Source organism: Gymnodraco acuticeps, unplaced genomic scaffold (assembly GCF_902827175.1).
Source record: "Gymnodraco acuticeps unplaced genomic scaffold, fGymAcu1.1, whole genome shotgun sequence".
Lineage (NCBI taxonomy): Eukaryota > Metazoa > Chordata > Actinopteri > Perciformes > Bathydraconidae > Gymnodraco > Gymnodraco acuticeps.
This window is the reverse complement of record NW_022992094.1, coordinates 128,945-152,658: the sequence shown is the minus strand read 5'-3', so window position 1 is coordinate 152,658 and position 23,714 is coordinate 128,945. Positions and strand designations below refer to the sequence as shown.

General features: G+C 43.1%; 2 protein-coding genes across 2 annotated transcripts; one reads left to right on the top strand and one right to left on the bottom strand.

The window, feature by feature from the left end:
• Positions 1-401: 401 nt before the first annotated feature.
• On the bottom strand, positions 402-21,221 carry kif25 (kinesin family member 25). Its single transcript, XM_034202738.1, has 15 exons — positions 21,060-21,221; positions 14,598-14,663; positions 13,677-13,799; positions 13,182-13,323; positions 10,616-10,719; positions 10,425-10,510; positions 4,948-4,987; positions 4,790-4,857; positions 4,637-4,711; positions 4,315-4,473; positions 3,905-4,081; positions 3,109-3,263; positions 2,768-3,016; positions 1,964-2,119; positions 402-1,226 (listed from the first exon to the last, which is right to left on the bottom strand). Exons 1-15 carry the CDS (start codon positions 21,063-21,065, stop codon positions 1,075-1,077), a joined length of 1,758 nt encoding a protein of 585 aa, XP_034058629.1. The 5' UTR covers positions 21,066-21,221; the 3' UTR covers positions 402-1,074.
• Positions 15,550-17,890, top strand: ccdc167 (coiled-coil domain containing 167). Its single transcript, XM_034202737.1, has 4 exons — positions 15,550-15,677; positions 16,348-16,442; positions 16,585-16,637; positions 17,092-17,890. The coding sequence occupies exons 1-4, from the start codon at positions 15,627-15,629 to the stop codon at positions 17,208-17,210; spliced, it is 318 nt and encodes a 105-aa protein (XP_034058628.1). The 5' UTR covers positions 15,550-15,626; the 3' UTR covers positions 17,211-17,890.
• Positions 21,222-23,714: the final 2,493 nt, after the last annotated feature.

The window sequence follows — 23,714 nt, the reverse complement described above, 5'->3', positions numbered from 1 at the left end:
AGGGTTAAATAGCTTTTGTAAAAAGAATCATCAGCTGCTGGTGTACTTTGTTATCACCCCCACATTGGGCAATCAATTGTTCAGCTCCTTAGTAGAATTGTGCTTATGCAGAATATTCCACCTGCCTGCAGTAATTGACTGTAAAACAAAAGCTAAAAATAATACCGTCCTGCTCTAAAGTGATTATATGTGTTCCTCTTCGCTGTAATCTACACAGCAGCAGACGGTTTATTGGAACAATCCCCCGCAGTGGAAGTAGTTTGCGTAGAATAGAAAGCCTTTTGTGAGCAACTTTATATGAATAATTTTTCTGAGGGACTACACAAACTGTTTAATGCCCTTATTTTACTTTCTCTGTACAGTGTCTTCGGGAACAGACTGAAACACAAAATACACATATCTGCACATCAGCTGTTTAATTTAGTTTTGTAATATAGGCACTACTTTCTACTGAGACTAATCTATCAAAGAATTGTTCAAGTCTTCAAAAAAGGGGGATGAATACAGATACAGAATACATCAACGTGTAGAAACATAACTGCACCCAAAACTCTAAAAAAGAGAAGGCATGAGCAGAAACACTGAAATGTATTTACAACAGAATTCATGGAAGACTACTTCAGTCAGGAAGCATTTTCTTATACAGGACTGACGACTATCAACATGATCTACAGTCTAATGATATGAGAAATTGAATAAATAAAATGTTATACTAAATTGAATCATTACCCCAACTTTCAGTATCTTCATCCATAACTACTAAGCACCCTTTATTTGCCAGGGTTAACAATGAACACATTATACAGTACAAGTACTTCAGAAATCCCTATAAAAGACATTTAGTCTATTAAAATATATCTAAAAAAGGAAAATATATAAACATTTCTAGCAAAATCAACACATTTCTTAGTTAAAGTACTACTGAGAGAAAGAAGGGCTCACACACACTATAAACTAAAATAACAGATTTGCAGGTATTGATCTTATACCGTCACAACGTATCTGTTGGCATGACTGATTCAGGACTTATTTTGCTGCCGTATTGCAAAGGAGAAAATCTCTCTGTCTGTCTCGTCACTTAACTTTGAGAGGGTTCCCCTTCCTTCGCGGCAGCTCCTTCTGGACCTGACGGGCCCGGGTCCCGAAGCCCAGGGACTGCAGGGACTCTGTGACGTAGCGCTGCGTGGGGGAGACGCACAGCATCACCAGCAGCTTGGCATCTCCGCCTGGGATGGAGACAAGAGGGGATGTTCAAGACTGACATGTCACTGACACCACCCAAAAATTACATTAGAGTTCAATTCAGAAACAAGTAGGTTTACACATATGAGGATTTTTGCCTTAGTGTATAAGCTGCATACATAAAACACAGCTGAAGAAGATAAATTGTAAGAAAAACTGAGAAAAATAACAACAATCATAAAAAACGATTCAAAAAAACTATTATGACGATACGATACGATAATACTTTAATGGTCTGAAATTTGACTTGCATCACAGCAGCTCCATGTGTAACATCAACATAGATAAATATCAAGACACAATACATGAAAAACAAACAACAAACATTTAACAACAATCACTGAGAGAAAACATGCTGAAAGAGCCTTTAGCGTTCATTTGATCTGGGATTTAGCTCTGTAAATGTATGACATTAAGATAAAGACAATTATTCACAGGAAATATAGATATACCAAAAGATTACAATAAAAAGGACAAAATACAATTTAATGACATGTGTCATACTTTTCTTTTCCTTTTTAGGGCAAGGACAAATACAGACATATCTTGACGTAGTGTTTTGGATGATTCAGTGTTGTCTGAGTTACAGTACTGGTATGTGGAATCTCTCAGCTCGGTGAAGACATTTTGGTGTCAGTGACTCTTTCCCAGGAAATGCAAACCCAGAAGATATGAATCACAGGTGTTAGAAAAAGAGTGTGTAAGTGTGTGTGCGCCTCACCTATGGCGTCCTGTAGCAGATGGGTGAGTTTGCTGTTCCTGTAGGGGACGTGTGGTCTCTGCTCAGCCAGAGCTCCCAGGACATCGGACAGAGCAGAGAGACTGCGGTTTATACAGGACACCTCCCACAGAGCGGCGCCCGAAACTCCAGACATACCTGACACACACACACACACACTTTTTAACTGTCTGCACGGAAGCTGATTGATATGCATAATGAACAAGCATCCGTTCTACTTGGTTCAGTGACAGTGACCCATACACATATAACAACAAAGACTATACTAGAACACCCCTTGTTGTGTAATACCAATTATGTGCAATATATGCCGTTAATAGCTGTGCAATATACCAGGCTGCTATATCTCTCAGAACTGTTACAGGATGTGTATTTTGTAAATGGTGTTGTTGTTTTTATCTTTAATATTTTGTGTGCATGCTTCTTGGTTATCATTAAGCTGTCTTTGGTTCTTTTCTTGCTGTAACACATTCATATGTCCCCTCTGTGGGATGAATTAAGGTATTCTGATTCTTATTCTGACCTTTTTTCTGTGTAAATACAGGTTGATTACCAAAACCTGCATCCTCAGCTGTGTTTGTACAGGCTGTATATGAGCAGGTTGAAATCTGCACAAAGCAGCTTATCCCCAGCATCTGAATTAGACATGCCAAATGACTGTTTTTCAATTATTTACATTAAAAAGGTATTTTTTCCAGGTTAAATGTGGCCAGATGCATCTTCAAACAATCACAGACCAAATTTCCCACGACACTAACTAAATTCACATCCTTGAGCCCCTCTCACCGACACTCTCGCTCCCTGCCAGGTCCACCAGCTGCAGCTTGATTTTGAACAGAGCCTGGGAGACGCTGGGCCTGGGGGAGGGACAGGGGGAGTGTGAGGGGGAGCGGCTGGGAGAGGAGGCCGTGCTCGCGAAGAGATGATCCTCAGATGATTTGCGCGCGACGAGGTTGGCACGGCGACAGCGTGGGCTCCACCATTCCTTCTGAGCGGCCAGCTGCATGTCCTTCTTGGCACTCTGGAGCCGGCGGGCTGAATGGAAACAAACAGTGTATGAGTGTGTGGCCAACAGGTGTCATCAATGCTAACGTGTGTGTGTGTGAGTGTGTGTGATTGCGTCTCACCCAGGGCCAATGCGTTGGGGCTTTTGGAGGAAATGGTGAGGGTGACAATGAGGTGAGAGCGAGAGGAGTCGGGGTGGACGAGGGTGGGACAGTGAGCCCTGAGCTTCAAAACCCTGCTGAGGATCTGCATCACCTCAGAGGCATCCCGCACGGGCCTGGAGGACATATGAAACACATCCGACATGAAGTGATAGCTGCTAAAATCAGTATTGAACATGAAGTGACTATGGGAACAATATAACTTACCAAATTACGACCCAGTGCAGCCTGTATTGGTTTTATCTTATAGTTTTACTGCATTCAACCTTACCGTTTGGTTCACCCGCCACACCCTGATAGCGTCATTTTCAGCCCTTTCCCATTACACATCATTTGATACATTTTACATGTCAAAAAGCATTGATTATAGGAATACAAAACAAAGGCAGGCTTTTTCCCATAGTGCAAACATTTAATTTGGTTGGTTTTAATAAATTATATTTGACAAAGGTACTAGTATTTATATTTGATTCATCTGTATTTGAGCTGTTTTATTTGTCAGGGTTATAGGCAATACGAAATTATTGTAATTAGTGTGTTGACTGTTAAGTGTGTACCATAGGTGTGTACCTGTCCAAGGACTGCAGATGGAAATGTGCTTTTAGCTATAATCTGGCATATAGCATCTCTTCTCTGTTTGAGATTAATGTATTTTTATGCATGGTACCCGTTCAATAGAGATATAAAAATAATAATAAATAGAAGAAACACAATCTTATATTCTGGTTGTCTCCTCCTCAGCTGCGGCTGGACTCACTGGTATTTGAGGGTGATGACCTGGCTGGTTCCATTGGAGGTGGTGATGACGTCGCAGCGCTGCTCCACCGGGTTGCCCTGCGCATCTTTGGCCAGAAGGTCGAGCACCTCGTTGTTGTACACCTCCATCACTGACACCTCCACTGTGTGGCTGTCTGCTGGCTTCTCAGAGATCATCCTGCACACACACACAGGAATAGGAACAAAACCCCATACATGAAAACAAAAAGACAAAGTTCGAACTAAATATATTCTATTTTGACACACTAATGGATCAACTTTATCTCTACACAGTAAATCAGAACAGATCTACTTTGGATTCAGCATGTCATAAAAAAACACATCTCGCAGAGTTTAGTCATTATAGACAGTAAATATCACCAAAAACAAACAAATGCTTTTCTTCCTCACCGAAAGAGTTCAGCAGCCGCCTTGGGGATGATGCCCTGCTGCGCCCCCGGCTGCGCCCTCTGCTGTCCCCCCGAGTGCTCCTCCAGCAGCTGGGAGCCCATCATGGTGTGAGTCTTCCCACTTCCTGTCTGCCCGTACGCCATGATACACACATTGTAGCTGCAGGGCAGGAGATGACATTCAAGACATGCAGTCACATTATGCCGTTTGTCACATTTTTAATTGTTTGTTCTTCAGGGTGGTATTCCAATTAATATAGCTAAATGAACATTTGAATGGCATGTGATTTGATATAGCCTTTTTTTAATGCTTCCGTACTCACCCGTCCAACAGAGATGTGAGGAGCGGCTTGACTTCCTCGAACACTGCATCCTGGGATTCCTCTGGTCCATGCACTCTGGAAGAAACACAGAGGAATCATTGATACTTTTTAAACCAACTAGAATAATTGCGCCATGACGGTGTTTGTTTTTACCTCTCAAACTCATACATCTTGTTATGCACTGGCATTCCAGGTTTTATGCAATTCACCATCACTGTGTCCTAAAAAAAACAAATGGGGCAAAACAAAAATAGGGTGAGGCTGCTAGCGGCAATTAAATATTATAAATGTTAAGAAAATGTAAAACTCACATCACTGACTGTAGACACCACTTCTTCTGATAATGCAGGCCTGACAGAAAGAAACAACACATATATTTGATATTTTTAGCTTTTCAAGTGCAAAAAAACTATAGGTTACTTACGTAACCCCAGTTCTCAGAGTAACATGAAGTGAGATGTCTCACTATGGGATGCGCCTCATCGCGGAGCAAACAGAAGCATCAATCTCATTACGCCAATCCTGATTGGCTGGAGATCTTGACGTCAGCGTCAGGGAAATCACCCCCTATAAGTAGCTTGCGCCACAACGCATGCGCCATTCAAAATAAGCACCTCTTCTCGCTTCACCATAGCAAGGAGGGCCGTCTGGTAAGACATCTCACTTCATGTTACTCTGAGAACTGGGGTTACGTAAGTAACCTATAGTTCTCATTCATAACACTCCGTTCGATGTCTCACTATGGGAAATTGTAGCTCCTGTATTGTCAGACGAGCTTATCTCGAAAATCACCAAACCAACCAGAACTTAACAGGTAGAGCTCTGACTCAACCAGGTGCCCAGCACTGCTTGAGTCACACTGGGAGCAGAACGTCCAGCCTGTTAGGAGGCAGACAAAAGTGAGCGGCGAGGACCAGCTCGCCGCTGCACCAATGTCTTTGATGGGAGACATCCTGGACAGAGTCCAGAATGCAGCCAGACTCTGAGTCGAAAGAGCTCGCGGACCCGAGGGTGCCTGCGAACTCTGACTCGTATGAGCCCCAAAGCAATTGCTTCCACAGACCAGTGGGAGAGCCGTTGCTTAGTAACAGGCTTGCCCTTATAAGGGTTAGCCCAGGACACAAGGGGTTGGTCATTATGACAAAGCACCCTTGATCTGTCCCTGTACGTGCGTGAAGCACGGGCTGGACACGGCAAATCCGGCCGCTGTTCCCCGGAGGAATACAGTGGCGGGGAGGATGCCTTAATGTCAAATGTGGTACCTGAACCAACCGCCTTAAGATAAAGGCAGGGTCAGGCTTCAACCACACTCTGTTTGCCCAGGGGCAAACTGAGTGCATGAAAACTGTACAGATAGTGCATGAGTGCCACTGGCTCGCTTGGCAGCTGCCAGGGTCAGCGTCATGTCACACTGTATTTAGATTGTACCACTCACGGGCCAGGCCCATAGAGCCAAGCGCTCTGGGTGTGGGTGAAAGATCGCCCCCCCCGCTTGGGACAGTATGTCCCTGCGTAGTGGGAGCTGCCATGGCTGCCCGCACAGCAGCTGATATATCTCCGCTAGCCAGTACATAGCTGGCCAGTGCGGAGCTATCAGGATAAGTGTGTGGCGTTGCTCTCTCACTCTGGCCAGAGTTGGGGGTATCAGAGCCAGGGGTGGGAACGCGTACAGAAGGCCCGGGGGCCAATTGTGCGCGAGTGCATCCACGCCTAACGGTGCATTTAGATCGCGCATCGAAAAGAACAGCTGACACTGAACGTTGTCTTTCGATGCGAACAGATCCACCGCGGCTCTGCCGTAACGCACCCACAGCTGGCTCACAATCCTTGGATGTATAGTCCAGTCTGCATAAAGTGGTATACCTCTGGACAGTAGATCTGCCCCGAGGTTCATCACTCCCGGTACGTGCGTCGCTCTCAGAGAGAGGAGACGTCTACCGCTCCATAGGATCAGTTTGCGCTCCAGTGTGTGTAACTGGAGAGAACGCAAACCCCCTTGGCGGTTAATATACGATATTGTGGTCGTATTGTCTGTCCTCACGAGGACGTGATGTCCCCTGAGGAAAGGCAGAAAGCGTTTTAGGGTGAGAAACACCGCTAAAAGCTCCAGGTAATTTATGTGTGCCCGCTGGAGGTCTCTGCTCCAGAGACCCCTCACCGGGCGACCTTCATAAATACCTCCCCAACCTGTCAGACATGCGTCCGTGGTGACCACTTTCCGTGAAAGGACAGCACCCATAGGCACACCTCGTACTAGAAAAGTCGGGTGCAGCCAGTGGCGCAGTGCCATTACGCATTTCACAGTAACCATCACTCTTAGTTTTAGGGCGGCCACCCAGCGCTGAAACTCCCTCATGTGTAAGCGTCCCAGTCGTACGACCAGGATGGCTGACGCCATGAGCCCCAGCAATCGCAGGCATGATCTGAAGAGAACATGTTTGCGCAGCTGGAAAAGAGCGAGACAAGCTCTGAAAGCTTTCACTCTATCCGCTGACAAGCGAGCTGAAAAGGGCACCGAGTTCAGGTGTAAACCCAGGAAGAGTATAGTCTGCGCGGGGCACAACATGCTCTTCTCTGTGTTTATTATGAAACCCAGGTTGAGCAGGTGCTTTACGAGGACATTTGTCTGCGTAACAGCCTCCTGCTCCGACTGTGCGAGAAGCAGCCAGTCGTCCAGGTAGGTCGCCAGGCGAATACCCTGTTGTCTTAACGGGGCTATCGCGGCTTCCGTACATCGTACAAACACCCTTGGACTGAGAGACAGACCGAAGGGGAGTACTCTGTATTCATAACAGATCCCCTGAAATGCAAATCTCAGATATTTCCTGTGTGGGTAATATACTGGGATGTGAAAATACGCATCTTTCTGGTCGACTGATGTGAACCAGTCGTCTTGTCGCACGAGCCGCAGCAGAGATGTGTGAGTGAGCATTCTGAACTTATATCTTCTTAGATATTTGTTCAGAGCCCTCAAATCAAGTATTGGCCGAATTCCGTTCCCTCCCCGTTTGGGAACGAGGAAGTACTTGGAATAGAAGCCGCCCTGACTCTGCTCGGCGGGTACAATAGATATAGCCCTCTTTTCTAGGAGAGAGAGAATCTCTTTCTCCAGAATATGGGCTGACTCTCCTCGGGCCTGCGAATGCAGAATGCCCGAGAAGCGAGGGGGGGTGACAGCGGATTGGAGTCTGTAGCCCCGTGTTACTGTCTTGAAAACCCAAGCAGATGATGTGAGCATCTTCCACTGCATGCTCCTTAGAGCCAGTGGAGATGTCACATCTCTTCCCCTCTGAGTCTCTATTTGTTGTGTTATGGGGCCCTCTAGTGTCTGAACACAGTGGTGCCCCCTTTCGACAATCCCCACCGACACTGCGCATGCGCATGACGGTGGTGCCTTCACAACCCCAGCCGGCACTGCGCATGCGCGTGGCGGTGGTGCCTTCACAGACCCGCCTGTAATGCGCCTTTTGAGAGATGCCGAAGCTGCTCTCAGAAGGGGAACAGTTGACGGGCTGTTTATTGGTTTTATTGTTTTTCTTATCATTTTTTTGAGCTGCGCCCTCGGCCTGAAGCCTGGGCTGGGGACTCGGGGCGGGCTGCGACCTCTGCGTTTTCGGTGTTTTAAACCGAGCAGGGTTCAAGGCAGCTTGGGCGAAGGACTGCTGCTGCGAAGGACTGCTGCTGCGAAGGCAGCGGCTGGACCCTTCGAGGGAGGCAGAGGTGGAGTGCCTCGTCCTCCCTCTTTTTCGACTCACACCTCCTTTGCATGGAAGCAAGAGCGGAGCCGAAAATTCCCTCGGGAACGATGGGCATATCCAGCACATCCTCCTTTTCCCGGTCTGGGAGGTTGGTGAGGTTGAGCCATCTCGCTCTTTCCTGCACCACCATGATCCCCATTGCCTTACCTGTGGCCTGGACGGCGCAGCGTTGGACACGGAGACAGATGTCTGTGACCGCCGCCATCTCGTCCAGAGTGGCTGCCCCCGGGTTACCCGACAGGTCCTCGCAGAGCTCCGCTTGGTAAGCGGTTAGCAGCGAGGCCACATTCAGGGCCCTGGCGGACAACGCTACGGCTTTGTAGGACCGTTCAGTCATTGTCGACTGAAATCGGTCCGACTTTGCCGGCAGCGTGGGGTTCCTGCTTGGTGACGGGCCCATCCTCGGTAGGAGGTGGGCTGCTACTAGCGGTTCCATGGGCGGTATGCGGAGGAGGCCGAGCTTCTCCATTCCGTCACAGTCTAGGGAGGAGGCACCCTGGATTGGGACCTTGTTGCTGAAGGGCTGGTCTCTCCACGAGACCGACTCCTCATCCAACATCTCCGGGAAGACCGGAAGGAGTTGCCTCTTTGTCCGCGCTGCTTGGGGAAAATGTTTCCCTTCGTAGCGGGACCTGGAGGTCTCCTTGGCCATTTCAGGCCACGGGATGTCGAGTCTGGCCGCAGCGCGTTTTGCACACGGCCTGCAGGTCCATACTCAGACAGGGCGAAGCTGGTATGCTATCGTCTGGGAGAGCAGCCCTCGCTCCAGGCTTTGCAGCCTGAGCCGATGACATGAAGATGTCCTCTTCATGTTCATCCGACTCGGACAGGAGGAACACCGAGGCGTCCTCTTCGTCCTCGTCGTAATTCAGCTCGAGGACATCCTCCGCGGGTGAGACCATGGTGAGGTCTAACTGGGAGCCCCAGCTCGGTAAAGCGTGGGGTCCCGTTCCCGCGTGTCTTGCCGCCACCGGGTCCCGGCCTGCCAGGGCGCGGGAATCCGGTTCTGCGGCCATCGCAGATACTGAGCCCCAGACCGACATGGAGAGGGGTTCACTCTCTGTGGCAGATGCCCCCGCGTCTTGACTGCCGGCCGGCAGGTCAGAGGACATGGGGGGTTCCTGCTCCGACAGGCTAGCTTGGCGTGCTAGCCGTCGGCGGAGGCTCTTTACGGTGAAGCGGACACAATGTCCGCACGAGCCGGGGTTGTCGATAGCGCCTCGGGCGTGTTCCAGCCCGAGGCAGGACGAGCAGACCTGGTGTGTGTCTGTGCCCGAGATCTTCAACCCGCAGCCGCAGAGTCGAGCCACCGAGTCCCTGACTCCTCTGGTGTGAGGGAGAGGGGCGTCCATCTTGTTCGCCTCGTGGCGTGGAGAGGACCCGCTCTCAACAGGTAGGTTGGGAGAAAAAGAGGTAACCACCCTGTCCTTAATCCGGAGAAAAGGACGGTGTGGGTCTTTTATTCCCGGAGAATACTGACTGGTGTGGCAGTATGCTCCTTTTAATCATTTCCTCCTCCGTGGGGAAGAGAAAAGAAAAGACTTCCTCGCTACCGTGGTGTCGGTAGTGAGGGAGCAAGCTAACACTAGCTTGAAAAAGTCAGACCTAGCTTACTTTCCGGGGAAAGAGAGCGGCGAGGTCGATTTCAACAATAACTAGCGTTAGTAATTACCGTCTTCCTGCGAAGCAGAAGGAGTAGCCGGCAAGCGCCCGTCGACCGAAATGGATATTTGGGTTCAGTCTGTGGACCGTGAAGCTTGTCCGGCTACCATAGAGATGTGCTCTGAAGCGAGAAGAGGTGTTTGAATGGCGCATGCGTTGTGGCGCAAGCTACTTATAGGGGGTGATTTCCCTGACGCTGACGTCAAGATCTCCAGCCAATCAGGATTGGCGTAATGAGATTGATGCTTCTGTTTGCTCCGCGATGAGGCGCATCCCATAGTGAGACATCGAACGGAGTGTTATGAATGAGAACTCTTAATGATCATAAAGTATGTCAGGATGCCATGATGGATCCTGTAATGCCCCACCATGATCCAGGGGTGGAAGACGGGACGTGGTCAAACGGTAAAACTGGTCGCACCCTGCAGTGAACCCTGATGTTGCCTCTCAGCTCCTATACACATTTAAGAATAACAACAAAGCAACACATCAGATATGCTGTAGGTTTCTATGAACCCAGACTATGACCCATTATCTTCAGACAATAATCTGTCCTCACCACCAGCGTGTTATGGAGCTCTTTCCTCCTCTGCCTCTCCGCCCGGCACCTCTCCCGCTCCTCCTCCAGAGAGCGCTCTAGAGCTGAGACCACAGCTTGTAAGTCTGGTCATGGAGAGCAGAGAGATAAATTAGAGAAAAGAGGTTCAAGCTTATTATTGTGTTAATTTTGATACAACAAACAAATAAGGAAAAGGCAGACACCATCTGTTGTCTGGTTTAAATCTTTGAACTCAGGCCAGGTCTGTAATCCTGGAGCACACATGTTAGTGCTGTTAACCCGGCACTAAACAACTCCATTCACTCAGGACGGGTTGAGACCTTCAGGGATAGCCTGTAACAACAAAATGTTCCTTTTTCTCTTTAAAGATGATTTCAAATGCAAATTATTCAAAATAAATTATCCCCAAAACAGCAATAAAAGGGCTTTTCTTTTATTCTAAATGAAAATGTCTGTACTTAAAGGCCTTCAGAATCTTTTTCGCAAACCTCTAATTTGATTATTTATAGATTTATTTGTTGGCATTTTGAAGTGCCTTGGTGTTATTGCTGCATCCAAATTCATAGTTTCCTAATCATATGAGTCTACAACATGTACATTTTTACTAATAAGATAGTTATTACATAAATACATTTTATTTGCAAGGTTTTTGGAATGATACATATTTGTGTCTAATTTCAGATTGATCCCTTTATAAATCTTGAATTAGAAGTCAAAGAACAATTACAGCCCTACAATATACAAAATAATGATTAGCAAAGTAGCAAATAAATTGCAAAATAAATGTAATGTAAGAGAAATCTCCAAATAGTTGGAGTACTCTTTAATTAGTGCAGGTGAAGTTTGCAGCATTTTGCACAGCATGTTCTCAGGGAGATCAGTTTTCACAAATCTTCAGAGCCATGGTGAGTAGCTGACTTGTGGGACTGAATTAAAGCAAGTGAACCCGGGATAACCTCGCAGGGTGGGGTGAGAGAGGAGGGGAGGGGCAGTGTGAGAGGATTATCAGCAAACAGCCTGATCAAGAAACAGCCAGCACAGAACCTGTAAACCACTTTAGAGTAGTGAGAAACACAGAGAGGAGGAATGAGTTGGCAAAACAAAAAGCGTTATTAAAAGTGAAAGGTAGAAAGTGTCAGACCCGAAGGAAGGCATAAAAATGTTCCTTAATAAAATATTCAACGAATGGTAAATTAACTTCTGACGGTTTGAAACCTCCCCTGTGATTTACATTATGACTTCTACCCACAGTCCCCTCAGCTATAATAGCTTGTTGGTATAAATCCAAAATGGCAGAAACAAGAAAATGCCAACATGGTATACGTGCTACAACACTATACTCTTCTAGGAGGAGAGCATGTGGCTGCAAAATGTACGTATTCTTGCCCTGATGTCTGATGTATTCTTGCCCTGATTTATTTTATTATTTTTTTAAATATAATTCATGCCTATCAATTACGTGTGTATTGACCAAGTAGCAGAACTTAAAATGTCGCCAATATTTATTTATTATCAGACCTTACACATTTGAATCTATCATAGATAGGAGATAGGTTGTTGTGCTCCCTATCTCTGTTTCTTATCCTATATCTAATATAACTGCTTGGGTCTTGATAGATTGAGTGGGGAAGTTCATGAGATCTTTCTAGAGGGTTATCAAGAATAACTTTTATCCAATGACCTTTTCCCTCTCTGTCTGTGTCTGTGTATTCTCTTGTTCCGATTAACCCAGCCAAATCTTTTTTCTTGTTTTGTATCTATATGTACGCCGGGATCCGGAGTCGAGGCTGATCCTCTTGCTGTAGTCCTGTGTCTTGGATCCTCTATCCTGAGTTCTGGATTAAGTCGTGGACTTCGGGTCGTGGCTGAACCTGTCTCTGCGGTCCTGCCTTGGGTCTCGCCATGCTGCTTCCCTGATGGCTTCCACAGGATTTTAGCTGACATCCTCGTGGATTCATCTTCTTATTACAGACACATGCATTTCCTAACATTCGGTCTATATGCTGTAAAATGTATTATCTCTTCGATTTACACACGGCATCTATTGCACGTCTGTCCGTCCTGGGAGAGGGATCCCTCCTCTGTTGCTCTCCCTGAGGTTTCTCCCATGTTTTCCCCTTAAACTGTGGGTTTTTTCTCTTGAAGTTTTTCCTTGTACGATGTGAGGGTCTAAGGATAGAGGGTGTCGTATTCTCATACTGATATTCTGAACAATCTGTGCTGTTGTATTTGCTGTAAAGTGTCTCTACTGTAGGCTATTTTTATTATATGTACAGCACTTTGGCTCGACCAAAAATCGTTTATAAATGTGCTATATAAATAAAACTTGATTTGATTTGATATCATAGGTTAATGTGAAAGTGCCTTGAGAAGCTGCTCTTCTTAAAGCGGCATGCTCACTCCAGCTCACAGCACCCAGGCTCCACCATAACTTTAAAAATAAAATGGCCAAAATGGTGCCGAACAGTAGACCTAGAAGTCAATAAAAAAACAATTTGCTAAGGAAAATGGGGTAAAAGATGCTGCATTTCTGATCAATTGTTATGCTACACACTGAGACACTTACCCTGAGCCTCCTCTCCACGGTCACCCTTTAGAGAACAGCTGGCCTGCTGTACTTTGTCCAGCAGCTGCTTGTTCTGCTCTTCCAGCTCAGTGGAAAAACTCAAATACACTGCGAAAAGTTCACTCAAGTCCTGCTTCACGGCCTGCAACCAACACAGAGAGGAGACATGAAGTGTGAAGGGCTGTGCGGATGTGTGTGTGCGTCCCTGTGTGTGTGTGTGTGTGTGTGTGTGTGTGTGTGTGTGTGTGTGTGTGTGTGTGTGTGTGTGTGTGTGTGTGTGTGTGTGTGTGTGTGTGTGTGTGTGTGTGTGTGTGTGTGTGTGTGTGTGTGTGTTTCTGCTGTTTGTCTTTTGTTTGTGTGTCTTTCTAAGTTCCTAAATGACTTTCCTTTCTTGCCTTTGGACGGTATTTAGTAAAACATTTCAAAAGATCAGATAAAAAAAACTATTAACAAGCTACCATGTGCACAAAGGCATGAATTCTGGTGCATGTGTACCTGGACCTCAGAGAGGAGTTTGGCGAGGGCTGAGCGGGTGATCTTCTGAGCGTTCCTCTGCTGCAGTTGATGCTTCAGGTCCTTGGTCTCCTTTTCATGGTCTCGACGGAGCTTCCCCAGACACTAAAGGATACGACATCAACATACTTCTTCTGCACCACTGTACCATTTTATACTCACTTTATGCCAAGCAACAGCTCAACTGGCAGTTACAGCTAAATTAAATAACCCCCCTTGTATCATGCTTGTTCGAATTTAACAGCATTTTAATACAACACACGTCTTCGAGAAACTTGTTGGTCAACTGTTGTTGATAACTTATTAAGCAACACGTTTACCCTAATAGATGTAAAAGTGGCATACATTGGCAAAATGTTGAGGTTTAGGGAACTATGTGTTTCCCAAAACCCACAGTAAAAGCTCTGGTGCTAAATGATCGCATTCTGTTTCAATTATCAGTGAAAGATGAATAAATAAACAGCATTGGAAGAGAAAATGTTAAATGCTGGAAAACAAAAGATACTCTTCTCAGAGAGCTTATTTTAAACAGTTTTCATTACATTGCACATTTTTAAGTAGTATGTAATTATTTGTAAGGTCTATAAAACCAAATAAAACATGTTAGGCTACTTTAGATAATACTAGTTGCCTGTTTACAACTAGTTTGAGTTAAATGTTCAAATTGAACATGTGAAGGGACAGTCTACCGGGATTATTTTTGGTATCGATATTCTCATTATATAACAGAGAAATACTGTACAATACAAAGTTACACCTGAATTCAATGGCAGTGAGATAAAAGATAAAATACATAATGTATTTCAATCATGCTATTAAAGAAAATACTGTAACAGTGATCTGGGATTCCCTTAGGCCTAAAAGGTGTAAACCTGTAAGTAATGATGGCAGGAATCTTCTTACCTCGGCAAGTCTTAAATGAAGAATAGCATTCTCTGTCTCCAGTTCCAGTATTCGTTCCTCTTTACTCTAAAAACACAAAGACATAACACACACTCGGTTTTGTGCGTACTAAATGGAAAACAATCAATGCATAAACCTCAAATCCATTAACAATCTCTGATTATAAATCCCACATTTGGCATGACACTCTAGCAGTGATTTACCCTCAGTTTGTGCTCCAGCAGGTGTACCTGATGTGCAAATATTTGGTCCCGGTTTATAAAGAGAGGCATTTTTCCTAAATGAAACGGAGCTAGTAGAGAAGAAAATGCATGGCGTCGTTCCTTTTCTCTCTCAGCTGATCAAACCGTGTCCTCTCAGGTCCTTTAATCCGATTAACAACTCTCTCAACTAGCACACACACCTTTCTGCTTCGTAGCGGAGACAGACGACAGTTTTCGGTCGCTGTTCCTATAGCCATTAGTACTTCAAATACTTAAATGTATGCCAGATCATGTATATATATTTAATATACCATGAATAACACTCCACTTTCTACTTGTTTTGCACTTTTGGTAGAATGCTAACTGCATATCGCTGTCATAGTGCAATGACAATCAAGTTGAATCAAATCTAATTTGTTCATGTATAACGTCATAATATGATATTTTTGTGTCTTATAAGAGCGAAATAACGTTAATAACTATCACTTTAGTTTGACTAATTCAAAGGGGATGCTGCTGCTGAAACCCCCCATTGTTTTGTTCTCCAGGGACTTTGTCAGAATAGCGTCAAATAGCATAGTTTAAACTTTAGGTCACTATTAGCACAGGTCAGCGCCATATAGATAGAATAAGATAGATAAGATTCTATCTATATGGCGCTGGCACAGGTGACATGAATTAGCCTGACCGTTATGGCTGTGTTACACAGATAGGGGGCAGCACCGCCTTCAAGGAGGATGTGTCAAGAAGAAGAAGAAGAAGGAAACACTTCCGTACAGTCAGTCTAACAGCCAGGCTCTCTGAAGTAGCTAGATTCAGCCAGAAAATGACTAAAATTAAAGACAAAAGACGCGAGAAAACCAGTGTCGCCACTGAGGTAAGACGGTGAAAGACGCGTTTTTCTCCTCCAGCTCGCTGGATAGGGGGTTAGCATTTTAGCTCGTGTCTGCTTCTGCATCCTCACATCTCTAATATGCACACATTTAATTAATTTAGTCTCTGCATTTGGTCAATGGTGCAAAGTAACTAGGCTAAGTAGATTTACTCAAGTAGTATATGGTACTTTGAGGTAAATTGTGCACTTTTACTCCACTCCATTTAAATACCTTTAGTTACTTTGTAGATTTGGATTAGTAATGTGAAATATAATCAACACTTAAATAGGACTTGAGTTACACCTGAATTAACATTCACAATCTACCCTGCAGTATACAAAAACTGCACCTTTACCAGCTGTGATAACATCACTAATTATATTTAAAACAAGTGTATATCATTTTGAAATGGACCAATCTGCAGAATGAGTCCTTTTACTTTTGTTACTTTAAGTATCTTTTGATGCTAATGCTTTTGTACTGTTACTTGAGTAACATTTTGATTGCAGGACTTTTACTTGTAACAGAGCATTACTACACTCTGGTTCTTCTACGCTTACAACCCTGGGTACAAGAGTACTTCTTACGCCGGCCTCTGTTCATGGTTAAGTATTTTCAATCCAACCAATCTTAACTAAACTCACTATTATCTCTGACCTGTAAATATTCTAGATAGACCGTTTGGAGGAGCGGCGGACGCGATGCAAAGACAACCTGGACAGGGTTGAGTTCAGGAGCAGAAAGGAGAAGCTCTCTGAGAAGGACAGGTGAGGATGATGATGGTCAACGTACTTTCAGAGATGAAACCTAACTTGAATTGATACAGTTGTTCCCTATAAGGCTTGTCCATGAAGTGAAAACCCTCCTTATGGTGCTGTTTCTCTCTCTCTCACCCTCACTGCTCCATAGGCAGGACCTGGAAGATGAAATGACCATCATTAATGAGAGGGTGCTAAAGTTAGGTAAGGAAACACTCCTACAAAATGTGCCATTGAAATGTAATAAGCAGTGTCACAAATGTGTTTACATATCTAACTTCACTTTATGTGGACTTGACATTTGAATACTTTTAGAGATATCTCAATTACAATCAAACAAACTATGAATGATTATGGACAAAACACAGCTTTGGATTATGTGAACCAGTCTTCTTTTGGTCAGTTGCTTCATAGTTGGTCATTCCTAAATATATATAAAAACACAAACATCTGAGATAAACAGTCATTGTTGTGATCCGATTGACTCGTTAATAAGCACATGAAAGTTGTATCTGTGTTATGATTGCAACCGTGTTTAATGTTATTACGGTGCATTCATATAAATAAGCAGTGTTTGCTGCTTCATGATGTTTCAGTTTTGGTGAAAATGTATGGCTGCCACACATTAGTTGATTCACATTAGTTTTTTTATTTCCAGACAAGGAGCTGCAGACGTTAAGAGGAGAGAATCGGAGGAACATGCTGATGTCAGTCTCTCTGCTGGTCATCAGTGCTCTCTTCTACTTTGTGTTTTTCTACAATGAAGAGGACTCATGATACTAAATGCTGTCATAAAGGGACTTTTTGCTCTTAAAAACCTCGGGACAGTGTTGTGATGAGGTCATGATTGTGTACACACTTTCTGTGTTGAGGAAACTCCTCTGTTCTGCCTCTAGATGGCAGCATTGTCTTGAGCTTTTCTGGTCGTCATACTTTAGTCATCCTGAGCAGTCAGTGAGCGATCAGTTTTGTATTTTCCTCAGCATGTACACTTGTAATTTTTTATCTATATACAACATTCTGTCACATAACTAACTAATGCCACAAATAAACACCAAAGTAATAATGCTTTTATACAATATGTCAAAGAGATGCTTCACAAAATTGTGCCGATTTAAGTCTGATGTAGCTTTTCAGTCACATGTAAACACGTGTGTGATAACGGAGGTTGCATGTCACGTGTGCCGTTAATGATAGAAATATTTGATACAGAATGTTTTCTCGTAACATTGAATAAAACCTAAAGAATGCCATTTTTAGTTGTAATACTCATGCTGGCCATGCTGACCTTTCACTTATAATGCAAAACACGTGCACAAATCTCTCTTTCGTTTAAAAAAAAAAAAAAACGTATGAGAAGAATTGGGTTTGGTCTTATAACTGATTTGTTTATATGTTAGTTGGTATTATATATTTTTTTCATTTATAAATTAAACTTTACAATTTTTGGAAGCTTATTTATCGTGTTGTGTGTTTGTATTTTCTTGGTTGCTATGTGCACTGCAGTGGATTAGTATTAAAACACATTTATATGAAATGATTTTGCATGTAGAGTTTATTCCATAACGGCTAGCTTTAAAAGAGGTCCATTGTCACAGTGGGATTGTTTTGAAATGAGATGTATCTTTTCTTCCATCGAACTAGAACACAAATAGTATAATGGAAGACTGAAGGACATCACCACTCAGTGGGGGAGATGTGTTCTGATCACAAAGTGTATTGTTTGACACCCGACGAAGAGGAGGCGTTATTCCTCACCCAGTGACACAGCCATGGAGTGAATAGTGCTGAGGGGCTGTCTGAGGACAAGAACATCTAAAAGCCTTCTCTCTGTTTTGAGTATAAATAATTGAATAATGATCCGAATTATATGAAATTATTCTTGTAAAGACATCATTAGCAAGACCCAAATAGAATTAGGGTGACATGATGACTATGGTTAATGACTAACTATTTTATTTTCTTGACTCTCCTGTCACTTAACCCTTCACCTCGACTGTAAAACATAAGTATATTGTCAAGTTTTGAAATGTACTTAAAATCGTACTATAAGGTTGCAGTGATATGCCTTTTCTACATATTCCATACATCTTTCAGTTTTGGCCCAGTGTACCAATTCTCGGCTAAGTTTCCTATTTAAAAGGTTAAGAAAGATAGAGTTAGAGAAAAAAACACTAATTCAAAATTATGTTAGACTCTCTGCTTTGGATGCAATGGATAGATCTTTGGTTTGGGTGGGAAACCAGTCAAATGTATGACAGCACAGCCCAGCAAATAATGCTTGTTTGCCCTCCCTCCTACACATTCTATTATCACCTCCACAGTCCACAGCACACCCACACACTCTCAATCTCTCCTCCCCAGATTAAACAAATGTAAACAAGCCCATGATGCAACCTTACTGTGGGATTTAAAAGATGATTATGGCTACAGAATATGTTAACAGTTAAATGTTCACATTGTTGTTAATATTATAGTTCATTAAAACCATTTCAAATGTATCATAGTCACATATCAGTCTGTATATTTTTGGTGAATTACATAGCTTTTTTGTGCTTTTGTTAACTCTAACTGTAATACATTTCACTGATATTTCTCAAAGAACAATTGATAAATGAAAAACCTAAACAAAGCAAAACACTGTAGCCTTTCTGTGAATTGGTTAATTGGCAGTGTTGAGCAGTCAGATGCTGAACTTGTAGTTTTCTTAAAATGACACAGTGTGTTAAGTGTGCTCAAGCTATATAAGAACACGACTTAAACATATATATATTGTAGGATAGGTCTGTCTGAGCACCAAAATGCCATATGTCACTTTTAATTATTTTGGTTTAGAGGCAGGGGGCTGTTTGAGCTCACCTGCTGCAGCGGGGGGGTTCAGTGTCTGCACTCGGGTCAGCCGTCATTTTGTACGTTTTATTTTCTCTTCGGGTAAAGAAGCTTTCTTGCTGCCCTTTTTTTTTATGCCAGTAATTTATCAAAAAAGTTTCATATGTTTAAATATTTGCTCATATTTCAATTTTCAAAATCTCTGCAAAATGATGGAATTAATTCATATGTTGTAGATGATGCTCAGTGGCCTCTAGCATGGAATCGGGTTTGTGCCATTAAGATCAGGCTCTGTGAAGCAAAACAAATTCAAATTCTTATTTTATCGTATTTTATTACGTTACATTTCTGCGTTAACTATTTCAGAGGAATAAGTAAGGTAAGTATAGGTAAGCAGCTGTTTATCCTTTTAGTTTGTTGTAGTGTCATGAGTATAACATTTTAATAACCACTAACTATGGCTGTCAGATCAATTTATTGGATTCAAAATGCAACGTTTGTCATTGAAATGTAGTGGAGATGAAGCATAAAGTACTCAGCTAAAGAAACCTTAAACTTGTGCTTCAGTTCCATATTTGAGTAAATACACTTCAAATGAAATTAAATGTAATCTCTCCACCTCTTCAGAGGGGTTATCTACTTGTACTTCGCCACCCAATGTGAATATTTATGAAATCATTTGTGGTGCCTGTGTTGATTTGTTGCTTTTTGAAACTGTGTTTTGTCCATTCTAGTTCCTACTGTGATTGGAATTTACTTTAGTGACTATAATTCACAGTATATAACTTTTACACACTGAGTCTTACATACAGCATGTCAACTCATACTTGAATAACACGTCATTTTGTCCTAGCTGACCTATATTTTTAGATTGAAATGCGCACATGCTGTGGTGCTCAGGCAACATTTGTCTTGTTGCATTTTTTACATTAACCCAGATGACATAAAAAGGGACTTGTAAATTAATTTTAAGCTAATTTCATCGTAATTGGCAGCATTAAGAGCAGCTAATCGGGTCATCATGCTCAGGTAATAATGCAAGTCATCGTCTTGAGTCCTAAGGCTTCGTCATGGCTGAATTTGTTTCCTCTCCTAATTTCTACATCATCCTAGTGAAGAAATAAATTGGGAGAAGAGTCAAGAGGGGGATGATGGGAGGGCAGATGTCATGGGGGAAGGTCATTGGTCACAGAAGTGCTTCCTAAGATATGAGCTGTCAGGATACTCTGGTCTCTATCTTTCTGATGGAGGTGGGAAGGTCATTTTACATGAGAATAAGAGCAGTACCAAACAAGGGAAGCTAATGATAAGTAATGAGGATGATGAAGGGGTGAGTAATGTAGAGCCTGTGGAGAGTTTACAAAACAGACATGTTTAACTTGAGCCAGTTTATCTAATTTCTTATTATCTTCCAGGTCAAATTGACCTGTTTCACACAGGAAGGTATTAGGGACATTTATTCCCCCCTTGCCAGAGCGGTTGCAATGCACTTGACATAAATAATAATAAGCAAGGGCCCCTGGCTTGCCAACAAAATAATAATTATTATTATTATTTCTGGTCACTTTGACATGGTTGCAGAAATTGAGGCTGAAGAAGAGTTAAATTGTGAACAATTAAGCCAGAATGTGTTGTATCTTTGAGTGGCTTACTGTGATTTTCTTTTCTCACAGGGACATTCACAGAGACTTTCACAGAACACCATGGACTCCTCAAAGCTCTTGTTGTGCAGCAGGAGATTACCTTTCATCCCCTCCGACTTACCCCTTAAAGTGCGAGAAACGTTATAATACTCACCTTCATTCTGCAAGGGCGGAGCAGAAGGACCTGGAGTTGTAGAACGTAACCGCCTGTTGACCACGTCAGAGCACTAGAAGAAAGAAAATGTGACTGAAGCTCTCTAACAAAGACAATCAAACTTATTCATACCATGTCTTGCATAATTCAATTTCAATAATTACTCATTGTTTGTGAATTGAATAGTTAGATTTAGTGAAATTAGATGGCAGCTAATATATTATTCAGTGTTGCTGCTATATAAATGAACATTATCATTTTGAGGACATGTACTCTAGCCCAGTAGCTTAAATATTGATTTTAGTTTTATGCATTGGGTGTTATACTGTACATTCTGTCAGTTTGTTTCTCATACATGTACAATGTATATAAGATGTTGAACTATGTTCCATGAACATGACACAACTAAGTACATTTTAAGAGAGGTTATCAACAAATCCGTAGGAAACTGCACAGAAAACTCCTCCCTGGAAATGTGTTTCTTCAAGATCATTTTGTCAGCTTGTTTTATATTAAATATATTATCTCCATAAAGAGAGGGCACCCTGCCCTGTTCACATAACTTCAAAGTACAAATTATTAGTTTGAGAACAAAGTTAAATTAACCCTGAAAGTGTGTGGCTGTCCACAACACTCATTAGGCTCCTTGAACAACACACACACACACACACACACACACACACACACACACACACACACACACACACACACACACACACACACACACAATGCTACCCAGTGTTTTTCTGAGAAAGTAGAGGAACATATTACGCTGCACTCTTGATCTCAACACACACACACACACACACACACACACACACACACACACACACACACACACACACACACACACACACACACACACACACACACACACACACACACACACACACACACATCAGGCAGGCAGACAGACACACACACTTCAGGCAGACACACACATGCACGCACACACCAGAGTTCCCGTTAGAATATTTGTTCACCGGTCAACATGTCCGTTAAAGTTGAAATCTTCCGGACAAAATGAGAAAAGTGCCGGTCAAAGGTCTTCTTTGTTATTTATTGTGCTTTAAAACAAATTGATATGATTCGAAATTAAATAAACTAATTATAGTAGATTAACTATTCAAAAGTGAACAGTAATTTACAATAACACGGGAATAATAAACGGAGCGCTCTCCCTCTCCTGACAGCCCGTCAGTATCATGCAGCTCGCGGATCAGTAATGAGTGACCCGACAGTAAAACTAAACATATATATAACTAGTTACGGTAGTTTGAGAGGTAATTAAAATAGCTACGTGTGATATTCTAATCTGGTGTGTGTTTTGTTCCGCTCATCGCTGCAGGTGATCATGCAGAGCTGCGTGTCGACTCGTCAGCAGCTGATCTCTCTCTCCCGTCAGATTAGACTTCACTCGCGTTTATGTCCATATCGATTAGATCTAGCTAGTTCTAGCTAATGATAGGACTACCTGCTTATTAAAAGACACCTAAACAATAAGCGTCGCAATGCAACCGGGCGAGGCCGCAAAGTAGAGCGTAGCATTATGCATTTGTTTACATGCCCACCGGAACCCCAAGGCATTACCAACAGATCAACGCACAATCAACCCACACAGGACATCTCTTTCTCCACAGTAAGCGTTAGACCTTTATATATACAGTCTATGCGTTAGACACGACATTATAATTGACTATTCTTGTCTGTCACATACTCTTTTGTCTGTCACATAAATGGCGCAAGTTGTGCAACTGATGTGGTATTGCGCTAAACGGAAATTATTTTGAACGGACACTTTGACCGGAGAGATTTAGATTTGCCGGTCTTCAGCATATTTTACCGGTCGTAGTCCGGTAATTACCGGCTAACGGGAACTCTGGCACACACACACACACCAGGTAGACACACACACACACACACACACGGCAGACATTACACAATTGAGCCAACATAAAGGGAGCTCTCTCTCACAACCCTGGGGGGGGGGGGGGTAATCATAGCTGCTGAGCACACTTGACTACACAGCACATGTGTTCTCTCTCTCTCTCTCTCTCTCTCTCCTCCTCTCCTCCTCTCTCTCTCTCTCTCCTTCTCTCCGTCTCTCTCTCTCTTCTCTCTCCTCTCTCTCTCTCTCTCTCTCTCTCTCTCTCTGACACACACAAACCCACACACTGGTGTTTGAACAGGCCACATGCAGTGACGAAAGCAAATGACGATAGCTTTTTATGGCAAAGCTGATTTTACGTTTCTGATGTGGGCTTGTCTCTTCTTTTCCAACAGATAAAGTGTGTGTTTGTCTCTCAGCTTGTGTGTTTGTGTGTGTTAATAATGGTTAACCCCATTATCACCATGGGGTATCCAAGGTTTTCCCTGTACACCGCTGTTCTCTCAATAAGGAGTAAGATCAGAACTGATTCTTGTCCATTATCTGAATCTGGAACATTCCCGTGTCACCACTTTCGTATGATTATAAAAGGACAACCCGCGAGGAAAGAAATCAGCATTGTGGGTGATGAAGTAATTAATAACACCATCAATCAATCAATCAATCAATGTTTATTTATATAGCCCAATATCACAAATGTTACATTTGTCTCAGTGGACTTTACAATTTGTACAAAAATATCAGTATGACAATACGACACCCTCTGT

Bases quoted from the DNA above. Each gene is read 5' to 3' on its own strand.
- ccdc167 (XM_034202737.1), top strand. From the start codon at position 15,627: ATGACTAAAATTAAAGACAAAAGACGCGAGAAAACCAGTGTCGCCACT. The intron at 15,678-16,347 runs GTAAGACGGTGA...TAAATATTCTAG, and splicing joins AAACCAGTGTCGCCACTGAG to ATAGACCGTTTGGAGGAGCG. The intron at 16,443-16,584 runs GTGAGGATGATG...ACTGCTCCATAG, and splicing joins AAGCTCTCTGAGAAGGACAG to GCAGGACCTGGAAGATGAAA.
- kif25 (XM_034202738.1), bottom strand. The intron at 13,800-14,597 runs GTAAGAAGATTC...CGTATCCTTTAG, and splicing joins TTCATTTAAGACTTGCCGAG to TGTCTGGGGAAGCTCCGTCG. The intron at 13,324-13,676 runs GTACACATGCAC...TGTTGGTTGCAG, and splicing joins AACTCCTCTCTGAGGTCCAG to GCCGTGAAGCAGGACTTGAG.